The sequence below is a fragment of the Watersipora subatra genome, chromosome 6, assembly GCF_963576615.1.
Source record: "Watersipora subatra chromosome 6, tzWatSuba1.1, whole genome shotgun sequence".
In the NCBI taxonomy this organism is placed as follows: Eukaryota; Metazoa; Bryozoa; class Gymnolaemata; order Cheilostomatida; family Watersiporidae; genus Watersipora; species Watersipora subatra.
In genome coordinates this window covers 39,865,988-39,888,501 of record NC_088713.1, presented here as the reverse complement: position 1 = coordinate 39,888,501, position 22,514 = coordinate 39,865,988, and the positions used below count along the sequence as shown (strand labels likewise).

Below are 22,514 nucleotides of genomic sequence, written 5' to 3'. Positions count from 1 at the left end.
TAGACTCAACAATGTATTGATTCTGTATAGGTGTCACAAATCTATTTGTAAATACAATTATTTAACCAAATTTCCAGATTAAAAGCTTTTAATTGTTGCTTTTCAGCGCATGTGGGAGATGATCAGAAATGAGACAAGAAGGCCTGAACATGTAAACTATGGGATGTTTGTGTTGGTCATCCTTAGTCATGGTTCTGAGACAGGCGTATATGGCACTGATGAAAGAATTGTGAAAAGAAAAGAAATAAATTAAGCTTTAAATGCTCAGAATTTTCCAGCGATGGCCAGGAAACCAAAACTAGTGATTATTCAGGCATGCTCTGGAAGTGAGTTACTTGGTTTCTGCTGCTTTTTGTTACTTTTAAACTGCATTCCCGCCAGCTGATGTGCCAACAGTGTTATATTTAGGCAGAGCAAGTTTTGCAGACAGCTCCAGTGTCAATTATTATAGAAACATTTTAATTATTATAATAAGCACTTAGAATATTCTAGTTCAATTATAGCAATTATCTTCCAGCTTTTTGCTAACTTAACTTTTTGTAATTTTTTATTTTCATTTGACTTATGTAAGTGTAAGTGTAAACAGCCGCGTATCCGATAAATAAGTGTTTGGAGCACCTTCCCTATTTACAGGCCTAAAAGGAAACAGCTTAAAATTACCTCTACCATTTTTTGAAGCACATTCTCTGTCAAAAAATTATTACTTGTGTTTGCAACCATAACAAAAAAGATGCATAAATGTATAAACAAATTAAGTGTTTACTTTAATTGGAAATGTGATTCGCTGTGAGGAGTAACTGCTTAAGGTACCCAAATTTATAATCTGTTTAAAATTGTCCCCAGACTGACCATTGTCTGACAAAATTTATTTCTGTGTAAAATTGGTTTTGGGCTCGACTGTTATATTAACACCAAGCAATTCTTGACTAAACCTTTTTGACAATTGGAATATAATGGGCAGGTTTGAAAAAGGCTCACAATCAGCGTGAAACCTACATATATTGGTAAGAGTCTAGTCATGTTATCTACTCGATGGTTTATATATTGTAAGGCAAAATGCTTTTATTCTAACTTTTCCTATAATTGGTTACTAAAAATACTAAACCTCCGACAAACAATATATATGACATGTCTCAAATAACAATAGCATTTTTATTATTGTAGGACTGCAAGACAGAGTAGTGAATGACCATCAACCTACTGCTTCATCATCTCATCCAAGTTCTTCTCCTCCATCGGTTTCTGGTTTATCTACAAGTACAGTTCCTCTTTCTTCAGCTGCATCCCTATCAACACCTTCAGGGTCAAGCACATCCTCTGATCTTATGGACCCACTGGGGTCTCATGCAGTTTTGAGCACTGATGACCTGCTAATCTGGAAAGTGAGTTTTTCTGGTAAATGCCATGACTAACTACAGCTTCAAATAAAAATTTTTAAAATTAGAATGATTGAGAATACATTTGCTGTTCATTAACATATTTCTTTGAACATTTATTTTAACTATTTCTTTAGATCTTGTTGGCTCTTGTGAGCTTGTAAAGGTAAACCTACTTAGTATCAAGTACATGCTATGCTAAAGGATTGTCTTGACCTACCTCCATAGCTAGTTGAGCGCTCAAACTCTATTCCAATGTGACAGGTCACTCGGCATATAGACACCCGCAATTCGGCTCCTGGTTTATTAATGCTGTTGTTGAGTCCCTTTTCAAACATTCCTGCCATCGAGACCTCAAGACTCTGTTTGAGAGACAGGTAAGAGTAACCTATTTATAATGAAAATTTTGTCTTCTAACTCTATTTTACGTATTAAGCATTGGTTTATTAATAATATGCCGATGTTCGCCCCAATCCAACTGACAAAAGTGTAGTAATGAGAAAAAAGACTTTTTACATCGACCAAATAAAGTTTATAAAATCTAACAACAGCTTTTGGCAGGATTCATACACTTATATCGCATTCCTTACAGTTTGGCAGGAATATGGTTGCAATTCTCTTGGTTGAGGTTGACAATGATATAAAATAACCAATTTTGGTTATTTGTTAATTTTCAGTTGACATGTATTAACAGCATGTTTTATGACTGATCAGCATAAGCCACTGCATGACTTATTGGCTCTTTGGGTGCCATTTTGGCACTTTTGTGCAAACGCTTACACGATCCAAGTGCCAGAATCTGGGGAGGTTCAGATAAAAAAAGTGGCTCGGAGTCTATGAAACTTATTGACTGGTGAATGAGCATAATATGTTTAAAAATATCTACGGAACCTAAATATTTAATGGAAAAATATATTTGGATTGACTATAAAGAAATTTTAGACAGCTAAGGCAAGTATTTCATTGATAGCGATGAAAAAACCAAAATAGGCCCAACAGAACTCGTTTCACTGCAGTGTTGCAGCAACTTTGTAAGTGTTTCTCAAAACTTTGAAAATCGAGATAAAGTAAAAGCCCTGAACTCAAGTTCAATCCACCATAAGCCTATATATATATATATATATATATATATATATATATATATATATATATATATATATTTATATATATATATATATATATATATATACATGTATATATACATATATATACATATATATATATATATATATATATATATGTATCTGTATATATATCCAGCAATTGCGTAGTAACTTCATTTTCTTATTTGTTGACAACATAACCCATATATGCATATATATATACAAGTATATATATATGCATATATGGGTTATATATTTACATCGCTCTATTTTAATATTGAGCACTTACATCGCTCTATTTTAATATTTTAATATTGAGCACTTTCATGCAAGAGACTGTTCATACTGCATCTACTGTATACAAGTATATATATACATGTATATATATACAAGTATATATATATATATATATTTATATATATATATCTATTTATATATCTATACATATATGCATATATGGGTTATGTTGTCAATTAATAAGAAAATGAAGTTGCTACGCAATTGCTGGAAAAATCGAAATTATGCCTCTGTGGCACCCGACCCTAGAAAACACATAAATACGTTTTTGGTAGCGGAAGGGCTAAACATATGTTTATTATTTATACAATGAGTAAGTAAATTGAAATTATCTTCATTGGTTTTCAGTTCATATTTCACTTTCATTTCCAGTATTTTAAGCTCAAAAATGCATTTACATGTATGTAGCAGGGGCATAGGTTGGGCTTTTTCTAGTTTAAATATTTGTAGTTGTAATTAACTGTGTTCATTGTGATAAGGAAATCACATGATTGTAAACACGAGAGGGGGTATAACTTTTTACTACCTTTATCATATATAGGCCTAGTAAACACATATTTATTATTGACTTGTAAGCATTTATCTTTGTTTTAAGTTCATTACATGATTTTGAAAGTAGTAAACACTTGAGAGGCCCACTGAATGGTGTCACAAGAACGTTTCACTTGCACACTTGAAAAGCATAGCACAGCATTAAAATAGCAAATGCTGACTGCTGCTGGCACGCTGATGCTTATGCCGGTTTTTCATGTGTGGCTATTAAAGAGACTTTATGTATTCTTTGTATATGTATTTTTGCATTTTAACTTATGTTTGATTTTAATTAATTTTTTAAGGTTTTTATTTTTTATTGAACATTTTTAACTGCAAAGTACTGAGATCAGGAAAGTGAATAGTGAATTAACAAGGAGTTACTATACCAGATTCCATGATAGATGCTTTTTTGACATTTTGTCATGAGTGATTTTACATGGTAGATAATTCAAAAGAGTCATTTTGCTTGTGATAGCCACAAGAGCTCACCAGATATTTTTCTGAAATATCTAATCTGAAAAAATTTACTCATATTTTGCAAGTATTTGTCCTAGTCCTCAACAAGAACATTGCCATTTACATTTTTCACTTATATTGCCATTCCTGTTTGAAGTCCACAGTTTTAACATTGAAGGAAACGTATAAATAATAAACTGTCAAAGTTTATTAAAGCAACATTGAACCCAACTTTATGAAGAGAAACTGTGAACATGTATGTAATTATTCAAGATGTTTCACAAAGCTTCGAACATAGTTGGTTAAAAATTAGTTTAAACTTCAGACTTGTGTCTAATTGAGGTTGCTGTGAGAAAGTCACATAATTGTAAACATGGGAGAAAGTATAACTTTTAAAACAAAATTTATCATAACGAATACAGATACATTTTCTTAAATTGCATGAGTTTTCTTTTTTCATCTTAAGCTCATCACACAGTTTGGAGAGTAGTGAACATTTTAAAGGCATGTTTAATAGTGCAGCAAGTAAATTTTGCTTTTAAACCTAAAAAAACATAGCACAGCATGAGAACAGTGAGTTTTGACTTATGCTAGCACACCAATGCTTACAGGAGAATCTCATTAGGTCAGAATAGGAAAGGGATTTATTTATATTAATTTTTTACATATAGATAATTAAATTAGCTTTATTTTCAGTTTTTAATAAATATTGTTTATTCACAAAGAACAAAAGGTGGGCTTCCAAGTGGAGAGGGGTTACTGCACCATATCCGATGATAAACATTTTTTTACATTTCGTCATGTGTAATTTTCCAGGGTGTAAATAGAAAATACAAAAGAGCTATTTTGTGATAACTTCTAAACCTTTTCCGAGATTTAAAAAAAATGATCTTCAGATATTTACTCATCTTTTCCTAGTAATTGCTTCAATTCTAAACAAAATTTTCTGCCATTTTTCTTTTCGACTTTAACTACAGGTCTACTGAGGTCCTTTATTTTAAAACTGGAATAAATTTATGCATGAAACTATGTTAAATACTGCTAGAGCAACATAGAATCAAACTATTTGAATGAAAACTGTAAACATGTATCTACTTATTTGAGATGTTTAAAAAAAACTTCAGCCATAGTTTGTTGGAAATTAGTTAACACGTTGTGACAAATCTTTTACTGAAATGCACAAGAAACTGCATTTTCAGGTGATCTTACGTTAACACCTGATAGTTTTATGGTTATGGAAAATGGTTTTAGCTGAAGTGTTCAATTTGCCTTCACAGATAATTGTAAAAAAGTATCTTATGTATTGGTGTCTCTATATTCATGGAACCATTACCAATGTATACTGACTGTCACTGTCTTCTGCTACAATAGATTAGGGAGAAAGTGAGAAAACAAAGCATACGCTATGGAAATGGTCAACAACCAGATATGAGTTGTACTCTTCAAAAGAAACTCTTCTTGTTTCCTGGATACAACCCCCCTGACCCTGATTAATCGCCTGCTAACTCTTTTCTGCCCTGCCAGTCTTCGGGTCTATTGGCAACTGTAGCGTTTCGTGACCAATTGAAAGACAAATTTCAAGGTAGTGACAGGCCTTATAGCCGTTTTGATCCCTTATGATATTACTGCTCCGAGAGATGGCTTGTCAAACATAAAAACTCTATCTACCATATTATATTTTTATTTTGTGGTATTCATATAAAGACATTCTCATTAGACTGCTTATAATATGTTACTCTGGTTTATGTCAATAATGTTGAAGAACCAGATGGCATCATATCTGAGTTTACTCTGTGTAGTTCATGCATTCTAAATCTTGTAGTTCATAAAATTTGAAATGAATATCATCAGTGTGTGGGTTTTCTGATATGATATGAATCTGCGCAATGTGTAACTTCTACTATTTTATTTGTCTCAATAATGTTTGGTATCAGTTCTATGTCATGCAGTTGTTTTACCTTGCACTAATTGTATCATATTGTTCAGGCTTTCTGTACCAATCCAACAGTCGCCACTGTTTTGTATGCATATAAGTTCCTATTATACACAAAATCCTTTACACACCTTTCTCTAGATCATTATGAGAGACTTATCTATACTCTCAAAGTCACATGTATTTTTTTATAATAAAATAGTTTAGAAAGATGGGTTCCAGATACTGATTCTAAAAGAACAATTTCCAATTTCTTTTTAAACCATTTGACCAAAAATCGAATCATTTTTGATTTAAACATACTTCATTTGCTAGCAATGACACAAAAACAAATATAATTTTGCCATTCCATCGCCAGTGATGATTGATGTGATGTGAATTTTTTCAAATTCCATGAATTAGCAATAATTCCTCAGAGTTATCTCATCCCTACTAAAAGAAGAAGATAACTCATTTCTGACTTTACTGCCGGTGCATGTGCAGTTTGCATATTTCGAGGGTAATCAACACTTTGTAGGACTTATCCCATTACTACTGACAAGAGAGGATAATTACTCTCTGAGGATACACTCAAGTTACTGTCATGGCTCTATGAATTTCAGTGGAGAAGCAAACTCTAAAACAAATCGATAAGCTCACAGGAAATAAGATTGCAACAACTTTAGTTGAACAACAAACAAGTTTTGAGAATCCCCAGTGTTTTACTGCCATGGTAGACTTCCACAATTAAAAACATTATGACTGTACAATATTGATGGTATTATTGATTTGTATTATTGGATGTAACAGAACACCTAAAGAACACTTAAGTAAAGTCAAGGAAAGCGCAAAGCTAAATTGAATAAATTTAACGCAGTTGCAAAGCAACCATAATTATAGTTATACATTCATCAATATGATTGTAGAGTTCCTGAGCTGTGTAGGTGCGCATAGCAGCTTAAAGATCATACTGTATGTTGTGCACTATTAGATCCTTTTGGAGTTGTCCTATCTCTATGATTAGTACAGAAAATATGTTGAAACTGAAATATTTTAAGTTTTTTCTTCCGCAGGTTTAAACAAGGCAAAAAGTGCAGTAATAAAGTTGGCCAAAAGTTTTGTGGGCATTTTGAGAACGCCCCAAACTTAAAAACATTCTAACTCCAGCTGATATTTAAAGAAACGTGATAAAAATATGTTTTTATGCATACAGTTGACATTGAAACAAAGACACTCAATCAGTAGCTACATATGCTCAGAGGCAACAAGTAGTAGGAGACACTATATGACTAGCCTCGGCCTTTGCGATCTCTTTGAGATCGAGGCTGCCACATTGGGGTGTTTTTGGTAGGCCTTCCCGACTGATTCTGTTGAGGACATCAACAGGGTCAGCAACACCGTTTAAGGTCTTAGACATTATCCTTTCTTGTGCATCTCCGATAATTGCATTTAGGAACACCTGTGACACATACAGCAGCTGTGTTAGAGCAGGCTCTAGTAACATGGGCATTCAAGTATGTGAGATAATAGAAGACAAATGTAGTAGATTAAGAGATGATCAAGAAGCGTGTATTCACACTATGACTGTTTATAGCCCAAAAAGGCTGCTTCGTATTACTGGAGTTTATTCGAACTTGAGTTCGAACATCACTATTACAGCCTAACATGCACCATTTTATAATAATGGTTAAATGGTCTGGGTTTAAACTGTGCCATTACTAATAACATCTATGTTTAGATTAAAAATCATCAGCACGTCTTCTGGATACTATAAAAATAAGGACATCCAGCTATGCAAGATAAATTTGAGAGTAGGTTGGTAAAAGCCATACATCTAGACTCAGTGTAACTGGTAGAGCATGGTGGTACTTTTATTGCTATTCGCACGCAGAAATACCAAATTGGGCTGTTTGTTACCCAAAGAAAAGTTATGGAGACTCAGTACAATATATTAATTTTTAATCCTTTTAACCCTGGCCATTTTGGTCAACGCCTGTCAGTAACTCTGGGCAGTCTGTCAAACGATCCGAAGTCTTTAAACTTCTATTAATTATATCTAAACGTGCTCATAATACAATGCTGTTTGATAAAACCCTAGTAAAAATGTTGGGCAACCCATCGCAAATGTCATCAAACAGAAAAAAAGTACTTGTATCATTATTTGAGCTAAATTATAAAAGTTCATACCATTTTACAAAACTCTTGACAGATTTACGCGAGCAGCATAAACATGTAGCACTTGTTCATCATCATTTCATGTCTGAAAATATACTGGTAAATAACAACTAGTATCATAAATTTTTGCATTTGCATTAAAATAATTTATAACCTACCAACAAACAAGTGGTACAGTTTTTTTCGGGATATTCTAACCAAATTGGTTATTAAAACGAAGGAAGTAGTTAAAATTATTTGTAAACTGTTACAAATGGAAGTAAAACTTTTGGTCTAACATCTTGTGGAAAAATCAATTTGATTGATTTACGCTGTTATTTAGAAACGGCTTTTGTCAACAAAATCTATGTGAATGCCGGAAAACCTGCCGTGAGGGATTCTGACACACCCTACGCGAGGCCCGAAAATTGGCTGTTAGTGTTGAACGGGTTAAAGCAACATAAATCATTGACCAAAAATAGCAACTACAACTATAATTGAACAAATCTAGTCAAAAACAACTACCAGCAAATTATTAACAGAAATCTTTATTCATTTCAGTCTAAAAATCCGGCACCTCTCATTACTTTACTTTTTGGCTAAGCAACGAGTGCGCGGCCATCCCTAAGCATGAAACAAAGAGAACACAACTCGATACAATACTTGATGTGAGAAGACACTGACCTCCATAGAAGGTAGCTTGTAAATGTAGGTGGAACCTATCATTAGTATTCTGGCAAACTAGAAGAGTACGGTGTCATGTTTAGTTTCTCACAGGGTACCTTCGTTTTTTCAGGACGTCATTTTATCATTGTCGGCCATCTTTATAGACAATTTTATCGTTAAACACACGATGCTTTTGCACTGGATTTTTGAAAACACTGCTTTTGTTTGCAATTTTTTTATTATAGTACTAAAACAACACCCAAAAGTACCGTTAACTAAAACAAGACGATCGTTTTCTACAAATATGACAACTTTTTCGTGAACGAGCGCATGTGCAATCGACTTGATGATGTCAAAAAAAGACGGATAATCTTGTAAATTTGAGGTGTTGTCAGGCCAACCAAACACAGCAAAAGAAAAAATATCTAAGCCAAACCAAGTGTCTAGTACATCTTGATTTGGTGAAAAAATATATTCTGGTCAATCGATTCATCTCGCCATGCAACATAAGAAGTAATAACTGATAATAATATAACATCATAATTTGTAATGACAAAATCTGACCGTGGTTCACGGTGAATAAATGATAATATTTTGAGGACGAAGATATTTTCATTTTGTCATTATATTTAACAAGGTTGCATAAAAGCTTGTTGCACTCATGGTAGGTTCTCTACAGATTTCAGCCAAAATTAGCTTTGTATGTGCTACAGTGTATATAAAATGGGTTATGAGTGTCTATCCATTGCAAGCCAAGGTTGAATTACCGCAGTTGTGCTATCAAGTAATATGTTATAAATCTGCAAATTTATAAATTATATAATAGTATTTTAACATTCTACACAAACATACTCAAGAACAATTGACATAAATAAACAAACAATATTCATAATACATTCAAAAACAAAATTTGACCCTTTAAAGCAAAGATTGGCAACAGATTGATCAAGCAAGATTTGATCAGCCAGTTTTGTTCTACTTGTTGCCTCTATTTGGAACCATCTTATATTCTTCTGCCTGCTTAATACCTCGTACACATTCTCTGACCTCAACTCCTTTTCTGCACAGCTGAGTTAACTGATATCAGCATAGAAACAATTTTTGCAGAACCAAAATCTATGCTATGTACTTGTATGAACTTCTGGAGCAACTGAAGAGAAACCGCGTGTAATCAAAACTGCCTCAAAATTTGAGCTTCAAATTATAAAGTAGAAAAATTTAATCGTAAATGCAAAAGGTTTTTTCTACCTGCATTAAACTATCAAAACTACATTAAAAATAAACTACTATTTGTCTGATACAGTACTAATTTCTTCTGTGATGCTGCATTCAGAGTTTTAACGAAAAAAACTGTAGAGACCTTGAGTAGGAAGACGGACTTTGATACAAACAAAAACAACAAACAAATTAATTTTTATCAATGTAGTTGAGTCATTATTAATTCGCTTTTGTGGAAATTTTTTATTGATCACTTTCTATTCCGAGTTCGTAAATATTAAGAATGTTAAATAGTGGCACTCAGATATAGATGTGATTAAAATAAAGGTGTTGCTCATTAGAGATTTGGTGGTACGCTACTCATTAGAATTTTACTAAATATCTAATCTAAATCTAACATGATGGTTTGCATTCCATTTTAAAAAGTAGGTCAATTTCAAAGAATACAAAATGTTTCCAAAATCTAGTATTGCGTCTCATTGGTGTTAGATAAATATTAAATGCCTTTAGCCTTGGCTGTAAAAATTAAATCTAATGACAACTCACACTTCATACTCTTTGTGGTTAATTGATCTCAGCCTGGGGTTTTCCTTTGATTTATATAAATTGTAATCTGTAGTCCTACCGCAGTGGCTTAAATATGCACCAGTCTCTTAATTTGATTAGCTACTTGTATCAAGTGTTAGCATGACTATTAGTTATGATTTTCAGCAATCTACTTTTTATTGACTGTGCGTAAATGAGCAGATGTTACACGGGCTACAATTTTAGTTGTTACAACTTAACAAAAAAGGACACAGGCTATTATTGGAATTAAAGCTAATTGACCAGCTAGTTAATAATTGACTTCTAACCAATAAAATTTACAATTAAAAATGTTATCAATAACTATTGATAAATAATACAAGTACTAGAAATACATAACAATAGATTACAAAAACTAACAACAGTAGTACATCATAGCCAAAGTATGTTAGATGGAGTGAGGCTGTACAGCTCGGGCTTCCATTTCATCATAGGCCATATACAACTGAGGCTTCGGTATGTGCTTTATGATGCCTTTCAATCGGCTACAGAACAACGCGTGTTAAGGTTATAACAACGAAGAAACAGAGACCCATGATTCTGCTACAATTTTGGTGCCAAATACAAGGTTAGATCACAAACATGTAACTTTTGAACACGTAACAACGACACAACAATGTGTTGAGGTTTTTGTTGCGTAGTCGTCCTTTTTATCATTGTTACTTACATACTTGATACCGACCATTGCGTAAGTTTGTTGTAAGTTAAAATGTAATTTTTTTAAATACCGCTACTCTATATAGCTATAATGTAGCTTCTGTTATAACTATATTGCAAGCCTTGTTTTGAGACATTTAGATCTGTTGCTAGTCTTGCAAAATGGTATTTAAATTACTGACAATCAATATTTTGTACCGACTTTATAAACATGGATAAGCCTTGTTTTCTTACTATTTTTTAACTTGATCAAGTAGACTCAAACAATTTGATGGTCTGGTGTGCTGAGTTTGTCAGTTTAGAGTGTTGCGAATAATATTTTCATTACACACTTGTAAACTACCTTTGTAGCACTAAATCTTAAAAGTATTTGATTATGTGGTAATTATCATGATCTCTAAAGTTGATTTATATTAAAGGATATGGCGATATATTTATATTAAATGAAGAAGGATGAACCATAATAATGCATTAATCGTTGTTTGCTAAAACAGTTGTGAATAGTTTAAATTTGCCTACAGACACTAGAGTACAATATATATTTACATTTATATTTGAAAGGATTAAACCAGTATATTTTAAGAAAAAACATTGTGAGTATTCATGTTCTTATTGGGTTTAACTTTGAAATATAAGAAACTCTTTTTTATTGAGCATGTACACTGTAGAAACCAACATTTTCTTGTCAAATACACTAAATGACAAATCTTAAAAAAACAAAGCAATCAGCAAAATTAAATTACAAAAAAGTTTAGTATTGGTTGAAAACTCGAATTACATGTGTGTGAGAGTAGCCAGTTTAATTTGCTTGTGATATGGCTCAACAAAGATACAAAAACATTGCTAGGAAAGGCTGAAATTTTCAAAATACAACCGCTCTTGAGACTTGTGAAGCAATAGGACTGAACCCTGACAACCCAATAACTTATGGCAACTTTTACAATTAAAAATGTTTTTAGTCACTCCAACTGAAAAGAAGGTAAGAATTGTAGTTATATCTCCTCGAAGTCACTTGTTCTAAGACACATCTGGTAATACACCTGTAATAGGTAGTGTACGATTAAATTTCCTTTAATATAGTGAAAATTATCACAATTCATCATTACCCCCAAATGTATGAAAAGTACAGATTATTTAGGCGCCAGATGTCACATTCATACATGTGAGCAGAAAGATCACAATTGCAGGAATTATAATTGCTCAAGATGCATACCTGTTCCTCTCAAATGTGACAACAAATTTAATATTGGCAACAAGCAATTTTAAAAAAGATAAGTAAACATGAAAAAGTAAAAAAATTAAGTGAAAATCTAAAGCTGTGTTGCTTATGCAATTGCTCATACCTCAAGTCAGCTAAACATATCTGTTATACTATAAACCACCAGAACATGTCCACAAAATCTTTATTGAAAAACCTGATTTTTAAAATTCTCCTTAGAATTGTAAGTGATGGCATACAAATGCTCTAACAACCACGACATAATTAAACATATTCCGATATTAATTGTTGCTCAGAAAATTAAAGCAGTTTCACCATTGTCCATACAAAGCAGTGCTGGTTTGGTAGAAGTCGATTCAGTGGGTACAGCGTATGGAGCGTTATTTCTAGCTAGGAATTGTTTGAATGGTTGTTTAATATACCTTTTGAAACAATGGTTGTAGCTCACAGCGGGAAAAGTAGTGTTATTGCAGAATTATTGTCAGTTATCTTTTGATAAAGGGTATAACTCTCAATTTTGTTTGGGAAAGTAAGAATATAACATGACTCAAATATAAAGATATTACTGTATAAGACAGCTTTGCTCCCACTTTTGTAGAACTGAGACTTTGTGCCTAATCTTAATCATTTACGAGTTTGTCTTTAGCAAAATTTGTGCTTAAGACTTTTCCACTGCCATCCATGTGCAACTTTAGCTTTTTAGCCTACTGCCAGCCATTTCACAGAAAACTGACAATTTTGCTTCATGATATGTATACATTTTTTTCAATTTCAAATCCTATCTAGAACATTATTTTTAATATACTTTATCTATCTTCTTTACAGATCTACGCACAAAAGCATTGTATTCATAGTATGTGCATTACTAAAGCTATGTGAAGCTTAAATTGCTGTAAAGCTAAAACAATCTTCTACAATGTTCATTACTTCTACAAATCCATTACTTTTACCGTCATCAGAATTAGTGGTGTGACTTTCATCTGAATTAAAATTGATTATACGTTCCTCAACCATAGCTTTTGATGTTCTAACACAGAAGGTGCATGAGGGCTACACTCTAACTAAAGAGTTTGATCGTAAAAAAAAGTTTGATTTTGACTTGGAATATCTTGATCAAAGACTATAGTTTGCTTCTCAAACATAAACTAATTTTCAGAGTAATATTTAGACAACACTCTCTTGGTTATGGGTTCACGAATAATTAATATTCACTTACTACGCAATCGATGTAAATTTTGCCAAAATATGTCTGCTGTCTTAAAAAGTGATCGCAGCTGTTACCACACATGCCTATGCTAGTGACATGGTTTTGTACTAACAAATCAAACGAGGGGAATCAAACTAGACGGGGATTGAACCCGGATATTTTGATTCCCAAACAGGCATGCTACTATCTGCATCACATCAAAGCTTTTCCACATTGGGAATAGAAAATTCAATACTAAAACACAGGACTGCTAAAGTACAAATGAATATCATCGTTTAAACAGCCATGTATGGTCAGAGTTCACTACTGAGAAAAACAGCTGAAGAGCCAAACTGAATATCATCTGATTGGTTATTGAATAATTTAAAACAAATGAAACCTGCCAAAAGTGAAGAAATATGTTGGAGTGCCAAAAATGCAAATCAGGACAAAACTTGTTAAAATACTCAGGCTAAACAGACAATTGTAGAGACAGACCAATCTAACCAGAAATTTAACAGGCGTCAGTCAAAATATTGGTGTGCTAATAAGTCAATACATAATTTTACCAACCATATGTTTTGCTTTGTGAGACTGTGTTGCTTGCGATACATCTTCTTGAGTTGACAACCTTAAGTTGTCAGGCTCAACTAATCCTAGATAAACCCCTACTATCTTCCCTTCCTCCTGCTGTAAAATTAAGTTTACTCCCCTTTACATTAAATGGTAGTTTCGTTCACTCCCCAATGATGTTACAAAGATAGTGGTCAGCGATATATGGAGCCAGTCATTATTGAAAGAATGGAGAATACTTCTGTTTGTCTAAGTGGTTATTAAATCATTGTTCTTAATGACCTTTGGTAAATACTCAAAGTTTAACTTTCAACTGCTGCCTAAGAATTCTTGCTATTACTGCATGTTCGTTTCTAGTACTATATCAATAGCAACAACATTCTTTCAAGTGATGAATATTTTATCTTGTATGTTCGAATATCAAGCCATGCAATCTTTTTTCACAACCTCCAACAATGGCTTTGGACAGACAGACAATGCTATTATTAAGAAAAAAACTTGGAATTCAGTTTGAAGCTATTACACAGTAAGATTTACATGTAAATAGTTAATGAAATCAACATATTAAACAACATGTTATGGGTCATTCATAAAAATATGCACAGTCTCTTCTATATGTCAGTGTAATGGTTATAGTATCACCTGTTTCTGAATACATAACAATAGGAAAAATACGTATAAATGCCATAAAGGGCCAGGGTAGTATCATGGCACAAAAAATGAGGAATATTTTATGCATAAGGTATTTGTTTCAATCTACAGCTCAAGTTTCATCGACATTTTCATTTTGTATGTAACATTTTTCTTAAAATTCCAAATTATGCAGTTTTTACTTTCTAATGTGAACAAAACCAAAACCACCAAATCACTAACTGTAACCCTTCCTATATAAAATTTACATTACCCAAGCCACTATTAAATTTTAAACAAAGTGGTTCATTAACTTAGAGCTATTCTCACTGTCCAAGCAAAGCAATGTAGCTCAACACCCTTTAGTTTGTTTTATTTTGTAACAATATAAAGTTATTAGTTTTACTATTTTTTTTGCTACGAGCTATTCTGTTCTTTTTTTTGTAACTACCAACAAAAACTTGACATAAAAAAGTTTTGCTGGAGGTTAAAGGGCATTGAAATCGCATTGCTTTGCGAAGCTGAGAAAAAACATTTTGCTTCCTAACTCTTAATTTTTGCCTATTTTTCTTTAGAATTCAAACACTTATTTTAACCATTACAATTTTTTTACCAGAATATGAAATGCTACAGATAAAAATAGTTTATTCGAGGTCTTTTCGCGCAAACACTCTCTTACACAGAGTATTTAATGACTTTTAGTGTGATGATGACTTGATGAAAGCTGAATTGTCAAAGTACAGAGATGAGTAGGGGTGATCAATCACAACCCTCTTTACAACTCTCGTTTTTTTTTACAAAGCTACTGCCAAAGCTGATTAACGTTGTATTGCAGTAGTTGTGTATAGAATTTTCTGTAAATTTTGATAAGCTCTTACAGATTTAAAAGATAAAATTGGCACTCTACAGAAAGCGGTGAAGCTACAACAAAAGAAGCATCATTAACCCTGCCAAAACATTAGAATCAATCAACAATATTCATTGGTCTCAGCTAGTTCATCCTCATTCAAGTCCTGATCTTGCGTCATCTGACATCTATATGTTTGGGTCTGTTAAAGATTTATTAAAAGAAGCATACTTTTATAGTGATGAGGAGGTTAAGATTGCTGCGAGTGACATTTTAAAAAGCTGATTTAAATAGGTCTATGTTTCAGGTATAAAACAGCTATCAAAGATCTGCTTACTCTGTAGCAAAATTGTGCGTCATTGCATGTGGAAAAAGTCAAAAGATATGAAAGCCTCTGTTCATAACAGAAATATGTTTATATGCCAATTCACTATATTAAGTGACCCTTGCGATTAGCATGCAATATGTCTCCCAATTTGCCTGCCATTAACTTTAAGCAGAAAAAAACAACACGTTTTTGGTAATTCTGATACTGCACTCTGATCATCATTAGTCACTAGAAATTTGCTAACTAATCATTGCTTTACCATTTAAACATGTTTTGCAATTGTGCCATAATCCTAAAAGGTTTAACCTGTGTAAATCTTTTGGAGATATATAATATATACTGAAATCTGCTTTTATTTTGATACAACAAGTGTAGGGAATAGAAAATATTTTATTGGTAGCAAGACTAGGCCCAGGATGACCTGAGAGCACTTGTTTCACCATCTAACATACTGTAGCTGTGGTCTCATGGTCTAGAGTGCCTGACCTGTGAAGCTGGGATTCAATTCCTACATGTAGAAGAGATCACTAGGAGTAACAAATATGGTGCTTAACCTTGAACTGTTCTCTGAAACTAGGCATTACTCAACACACTTCCTTTGCCACTTGACCTAAACATGTCCAGCTATGAGAAAATATTTTTTTTGTCAACTAGCTGCATTACCCGTGTTCGGGGACAGAATTATGTAAAGCAATAGTTTTATTGAGAGTTGTCTTTCATACTATAAAACAACTCCAAATGTGCAATCTACTGAAATTTTTGTGCTGATAAGACTGCACACACATATACAGTCGTATGAGTCAATAATGTTGAAGAGATCCATGGAAATATGCAATGTGTTTAACAGCTAGTCTACAATGCATCAGTCTCAAACCACTCAAATCGGAGTTGTTCTAATTTTGTACCAAGAACCGTTAATGAAATTGACATTGCTAGGCAAACCGAAGTCCTTCAAACTGGCGGTATTGAAAAATTTTACATATTTAAAAAGCTTCTAGAAAATATTTTCCTAATGCACTGCTAAGCGATCGCCAGCATCTTTTGAATTGAGATTTCTACATGCTTAAAACCCTAGTTATGACTCACCAGTTATTCGTTGATACCCGGGGTTTTCACATGGTATATACAAACTGTGCTGCAGTAATGTCGCTGTGTTGATAAAATTTATTATCAACAAAACTACTAAAAAACTACATATATGGCATTTTGCCTTTTCAACGAAAGGCATTACATCTAGAGCATTTTTGGACATTTGCCCCATAGAAAAATTTGGCACTATACTATGTTGCAGGACTGTAGTCGAGTGCAAAGTTTTCTGCCCATATAGTGTGCCTGGTAGCAGCTGCCAAAGTTGGTACATTTTGCTATGGTCGCCGTCTAATCTGCTCTGAAAATTCAGCTCGCTGAGCAGCTGTTGTAGCTAGTGCATCATGTTCTTGTAGCTGCTGCATCTGCTCGGAGGGTTATGCTCGTCTAGGCAATGTAGCGGCTGCTCTGAGCCGTTTGAGTCGCTGCTGGGTCGGCTCAGCAGTTTCTGAACTTTTAGCAGCTGCAGCATCTATTCTGACCCACTCGCAATGTACCTGTGTTTATTCAGCGGCCTCTGCTCTTCTAGCAGCTGATGTTGTAGGCGTAGCTGTGTTTGCTTTGCAGTTTTTGCACTTTTAGCAGATGCTTTGCAGTTTCCAGCAGATGCTGTAGCTAGTCTGCTTCATTGTGGGTGTAGCTGTTTTTGCTCTGCAGAGTCTGCAGTTCTAGGAGCTTCAATAGCAGCTCTGTTTCTATGTAGGCATAGCTGTGTTTGCTCTGAGGAGTCTGCACTTCTAGAAGCTTCAGTAGCAGCTCTGTTTCTTTGTGGGCGTAGCTGTGTTTGCTCTGCAGTTTTTGCTCGTCTAGCTGCTGCTTTGCGAATTCAGTCTCTATCTCTACGGGAATCAATCTGTTCTTCCGATGGAGCAGTAGGCTATTTAGGAGGCATTGTATTGCTTCAAGTGTTTTTAAGAGTAAATGAGATGTTGTGCTTTTTTGTAATATACGCTGCTCGCTTTCTTCTCACCGTCGCCTATCGCAACGCTCGGAGTGCCCGGGCAAGTTCTGTAGTAGCTGTTGTTCTGTAGTACTTGTAGCTGGAAAAAATTAAAAGTAACTCAGCTGCAGAAGGAAATAAACATGTTTACTACCACAAACAGTGGCCAATCCAACGTTTTCACCCTTTCATTCATGCGTTTTCTATGATCGACCGCCATAGACACATTTTTGCAATTTTCCTCGCAATTGTTAGCAACTGAATTTTATTATTCGTTGATAACAGAACCAACGATCTTTAAGACTTTTATGGTAGCGACATTGTTGTCCAAAGATTTATCAATAAAATTAGCTTAAAACTTAGATATAATACTTTGTTTGAGAATTTCTAACTTAAAAACAACAATTTTTTCTCTCAGTTTTGAAAACACTGAGTTAGAAGATATATTGCCTGCCATCTTTAGATTGTTATAGATATATAATCTTAAAACATATACTGCCATCTTTATGAACAACTTTCATCGTTAAAAACACAAAGCTTCTGCCATTAATTGTGGCAAGCAATGCATTTGTTGCAAATTTTTTAATTTAGTATCAAAACAACATCGAAAAATAGTATTGATCAAGAGAATGACAATCGCTTTCAACAAATATGGCGGCTTTTTTGCAGACGAGCGCATGTGCAAGCAGGATGATGGCTTAAAAAAACGATAGATTTTCGAATTATTTACATATTTTTTAATTGAGATCCTTTAACTAGATATACTATGTGTAGGTGTCACATTAACAAGTTTAAAAAAATTCCCTAACGCCATTGATACGCAGCCTCCCAAGGAGAGGCAATGGGCATCATATGGGTGAGGTTTAATGAACAATCTCTGTTGGCATGAACGCCAACACGGCACCCGAACAAACTAATATGCTGTATAAAGCCCCCTGGAAATTTACCAACATAAAGTTTTAAAGCGGTCATTTTACAGATCTGTTGAATTCCTTTTGTTGTCAAATAAATATAATATCCCAATATTGTCACCACTATGATCAGCCAGTCACCATTTACAATCGTAAAATAGCCCAAATTAGGTTTTATGTTTAGATTTTGAGAAGGAAAACTACACTGCACAGCTTTGCCTGCTGTCCCATCATATGGGCCAGGTAAAAATATGTGACATCAATGAAAGACTTTGTCATTTTAGATTAGGGGTGGCAAAATATTAATCAAAAACGAGGAAAAAAAGCCGTTGGTCTGGTAATTTTGGGTAAATTATATTTAACTATAAGCATATACTACGACTTTAACCAATTTTAAAACTAGTAAAAGTAGATAATTTGAAATATTTTATTTTGCATGGATCCATTATTTTGGTTAGGTATTACCCCTACATTGTAGAAGTTTAAGGTTTGCTATTGTGAACCACAGGGTCTACTGACTGAATGAGCTAATGAAATGATAACAGCGAGTTGTGTTTTACAATACCTAACAAGGCAACGCGACTGCCCTGCGAGAGTTGTATTAGCTCCAAAACCCAGGCTAGCACAATCCCAACAGAGAACGATTAGTTAACCCCACCCATATGATAGCCGGCGCCTATCCTTTATGGGCTGTATATCATTGCTAATGCCAACTACAACGTGTTTGAACATATCTGTGAACAAAATTAATGAAACTGGCAACAATCTTTACTATAATAGGAGCCGTGTTTGTCATTCCATCTGCTTAAAGAATGGAGCGTTAGAAAAAGACGAAATGTACAGATGAACTTATACATGTATATCAGGCTTTGCAGACACGCACACTCCCAACTACTGTCACCACCGAGCTCCCTTGCAGTACTATGGAATAATTGTGCACATACTGATTGCACATGATGATCTCTCTCTCGGGACTGTGAGCATACTAGCTCACAAAAAATACAGAAGTAATAAGTTGGTATATCTGCTAGGTTAGTTTAAATATTTACTAGTATATGTCAGAGTAAGTTAGGACACATGTGTCTCTATCATGACCTTCACCTCTTGGCCTTCACTCATTAGGTTAGGTCATTCACTCACTGAATATGATTTTATCAACTAAACCCTATAAAGTGCATTCCAAAGAGACTGCAGATATAATTTTTTTCAAAAAGGGCATAAATGAACGGAACAGAATGTCCAATTTTCTAAATTTACGGAATCGGCACTACTGCGGAAATAAAGTTCCTTTAAAACCTGATTTTACAGAAAAGTGAACTCTAATCAAACAACATGGAACTGTTTCATAAAATAGCAATTAATAACCCATCAGTATTACTAAAGTCTGTATTATATGTACAGTATATGTTCATACCTGTCAGTAACTGTGAGCACACATTTTTCATGTTCAAAAAAAGTTCGATTTGTTTTGATTTTTAATCAGCTTTTCCAAATCAAGGAGTTATCTACTTATGACAAAACTTGTTTGATCTTCAAAAAGAAGAAAACGCATACTCCCTACTGATAATTAATGCCAAACCTGCATATCAATGTACATAACTTCCTCACAGATAAAATACATGTATTTATTTAGATAGATGACTAAGCCATGTAGCATCTGATCAAAATTCAATTTTTAACATCATCCAATCTATAAACAAAACTGAACTGAAGACTGCAGACAAACTGTATTGTGATGTTAGAAAGTTTTCAGTTTGTTCTGAAAATCTTTTTTTGGCTTCACCAGGATTTGAACCCACACACATTTTACAGCGAAACAAGAATCATAGATCTATATCATCAAGCTCTGTGTGATGGTTAGATTTGTGTGAAAAAATTTAAAAAGGCTAAAAGCAATAGTGAAAGCGAGGCAAAAAGCGCAAAGAAAAAAATAATAAAAAAATTAAGTGAAGACAAATTAGAATTAACATTTATTTTAAGTGTTAATTCTCATTCTGTGATTTGTTAATTTGCTTTTCCAATTGCATACTGATTGTTGCCTTCATTGAAACATGTTTCAGTTTTTTTCTGACTGTTCGATTTTTTTCACAGTATCTCTTCCCACATCAACTCTTCTTTTGCCTTCTGAGTTAGTCGATATAAGCATCCAAATAGGTTTTACCAGAGCAAAACTTTAAACCCTGCGTACAGTTTGCATATGCGTGAAAGCTTTAAAATGTTAGCCTTAAAATAGAAGTACAGGTCTTACTGTAAACACTGAAGCCGATAATTAGTTGTTAAAATGCAAATTTACAAATAAGTGAATTGATTTTAAAAAAACCTATTACAAAGTGAAATCACACAGGCTGATACATGACATGTGTCTCTATCATGACCTTCACCTCTTGGCCTTCACTCATTAGGTTTGATTACAAATAAAATATGTTTCTGCTGGATATCAGGTTATCGATATAGTTTTGCATACAAAATCTAGTTTTTCTAATGTAGTATTTTACATATATTTATATAAAGCATATGTTTCATTTTCAGGTGTTGTTATTACCAACAGTACTGTTATAAAGCTATTGTTGGTGCTTGTGTTGTGAAGCAGACTAAACCATATAAAGTGCATTCCAAAGAGACTGTAGGTATAATTTTTTCAAAAAGACAATATCGTCAGACGAGATGGCTGACTCAGATAATTAAAGATATGCATAACATATTTCAGTTACAACTCATCAGTTTGCTTTGTCAAAAAGCTGGCATACACAAAAAAGCATAAGAAAACTCTATACTTTTTTCGCATGACACAAGATGTATGTTTAGCATGGCACAGAATGTCCAGTTTTTTAAATTTATGGAATCGGCAATACTGCGTAAGTAAAACTGCTTTAGCAGCTTATTTTACAGAGAAGTGAACTCTAATCAACCAACATGAAACTGTTTCATAAAATAACAACTAATAACCCATCAGTATTACTAAAGTCTGTGTTATTTGTACAGTATATGTTTGTACCTGCCAGTAACTGGGAGCGCACATTTTTCATGTTCAAAAAAAGTTCGATTTGTTCTGATTTTTAATCAGCTATTCCAAATCAAGGAGTTATCTACTCATGACAATGCTTTGTTAAACTTCAAAAAGAAGAAAACGCATACTCGCTACTGATAATTAATGCCAAACCTGCATATCAATGTACATAACTTCCTCACAGATAAAATCTTTATTTAGATGGATGACTAAGCCATGTAGCATCTAATCAAAATTCAATTTTTAACACCATTCAATCTAAAAAAAACTGAAGACTGCAGACTGCAGACAAACTGTAATGTGATGTTTGCGAGTTTTCTGTTTGTTCTGAAAATCTTTTTGGCTTCACCGGGATTTGAACTCACACACATTTTACACCCAAAACAAGAATAATATATCTATATCATCAGACTCTTTGTGATGGTTAGACTTAGTTGAAAAAGTTTTAAAAAGCTAAAAGCAGTAGTGAAAGCGAGGCAAAAAGTGCAAAGAAAAAAAAAATTCAAGTGAAGACAAAATAGAATTAACACTTAGTTTAAGTGTTAATTCTAAAACACACACTTGAAATCAACACTCATTTCAGGTGTGAGTTTAGTAAGTAAAATTTATATAGGTTCAATGTAACGGTTATGTTATGTTACATAGCGCAACTAAAGTGTAGCGTACTAAATGTGTTAATGTGAAGCCTCTTTTATGCCCATGTTATTGTAGGGTGTAACATAATTATGCACAATAATGTATGGAGTTCTTATACCTTCGAGACAGACAGAGTGGATAACACTGGTGTAAAACAGGTTTCACAACAATACATTTGGTACGCTAAACTTCT

At 33.6% G+C, this 22,514-nt stretch overlaps 1 protein-coding gene across 1 annotated transcript; it reads left to right on the top strand.

The window, feature by feature from the left end:
- The first annotated feature begins 280 nt into the window (after nucleotides 1-280).
- On the top strand, nucleotides 281-5,260 carry LOC137398247 (caspase-9-like). The gene is made up of 4 exons (XM_068084355.1): nucleotides 281-326; nucleotides 1,165-1,395; nucleotides 1,641-1,753; nucleotides 5,138-5,260. Exons 1-4 carry the CDS (start codon nucleotides 281-283, stop codon nucleotides 5,258-5,260), a joined length of 513 nt encoding a protein of 170 aa, XP_067940456.1.
- The last annotated feature ends 17,254 nt before the right edge of the window (nucleotides 5,261-22,514 follow it).

What these genes read in the sequence shown, in the direction of transcription:
- LOC137398247 (XM_068084355.1), top strand. Translation starts at nt 281, where the DNA reads ATGGCCAGGAAACCAAAACTAGTGATTATTCAGGCATGCTCTGGAA. An exon ending in CTGGAAAGTGAGTTTTTCTG is followed by an intron (nt 1,396 to 1,640) that starts GTAAATGCCATG and finishes CCAATGTGACAG; the next exon opens with GTCACTCGGCATATAGACAC. An exon ending in AGACTCTGTTTGAGAGACAG is followed by an intron (nt 1,754 to 5,137) that starts GTAAGAGTAACC and finishes CTGCTACAATAG; the next exon opens with ATTAGGGAGAAAGTGAGAAA.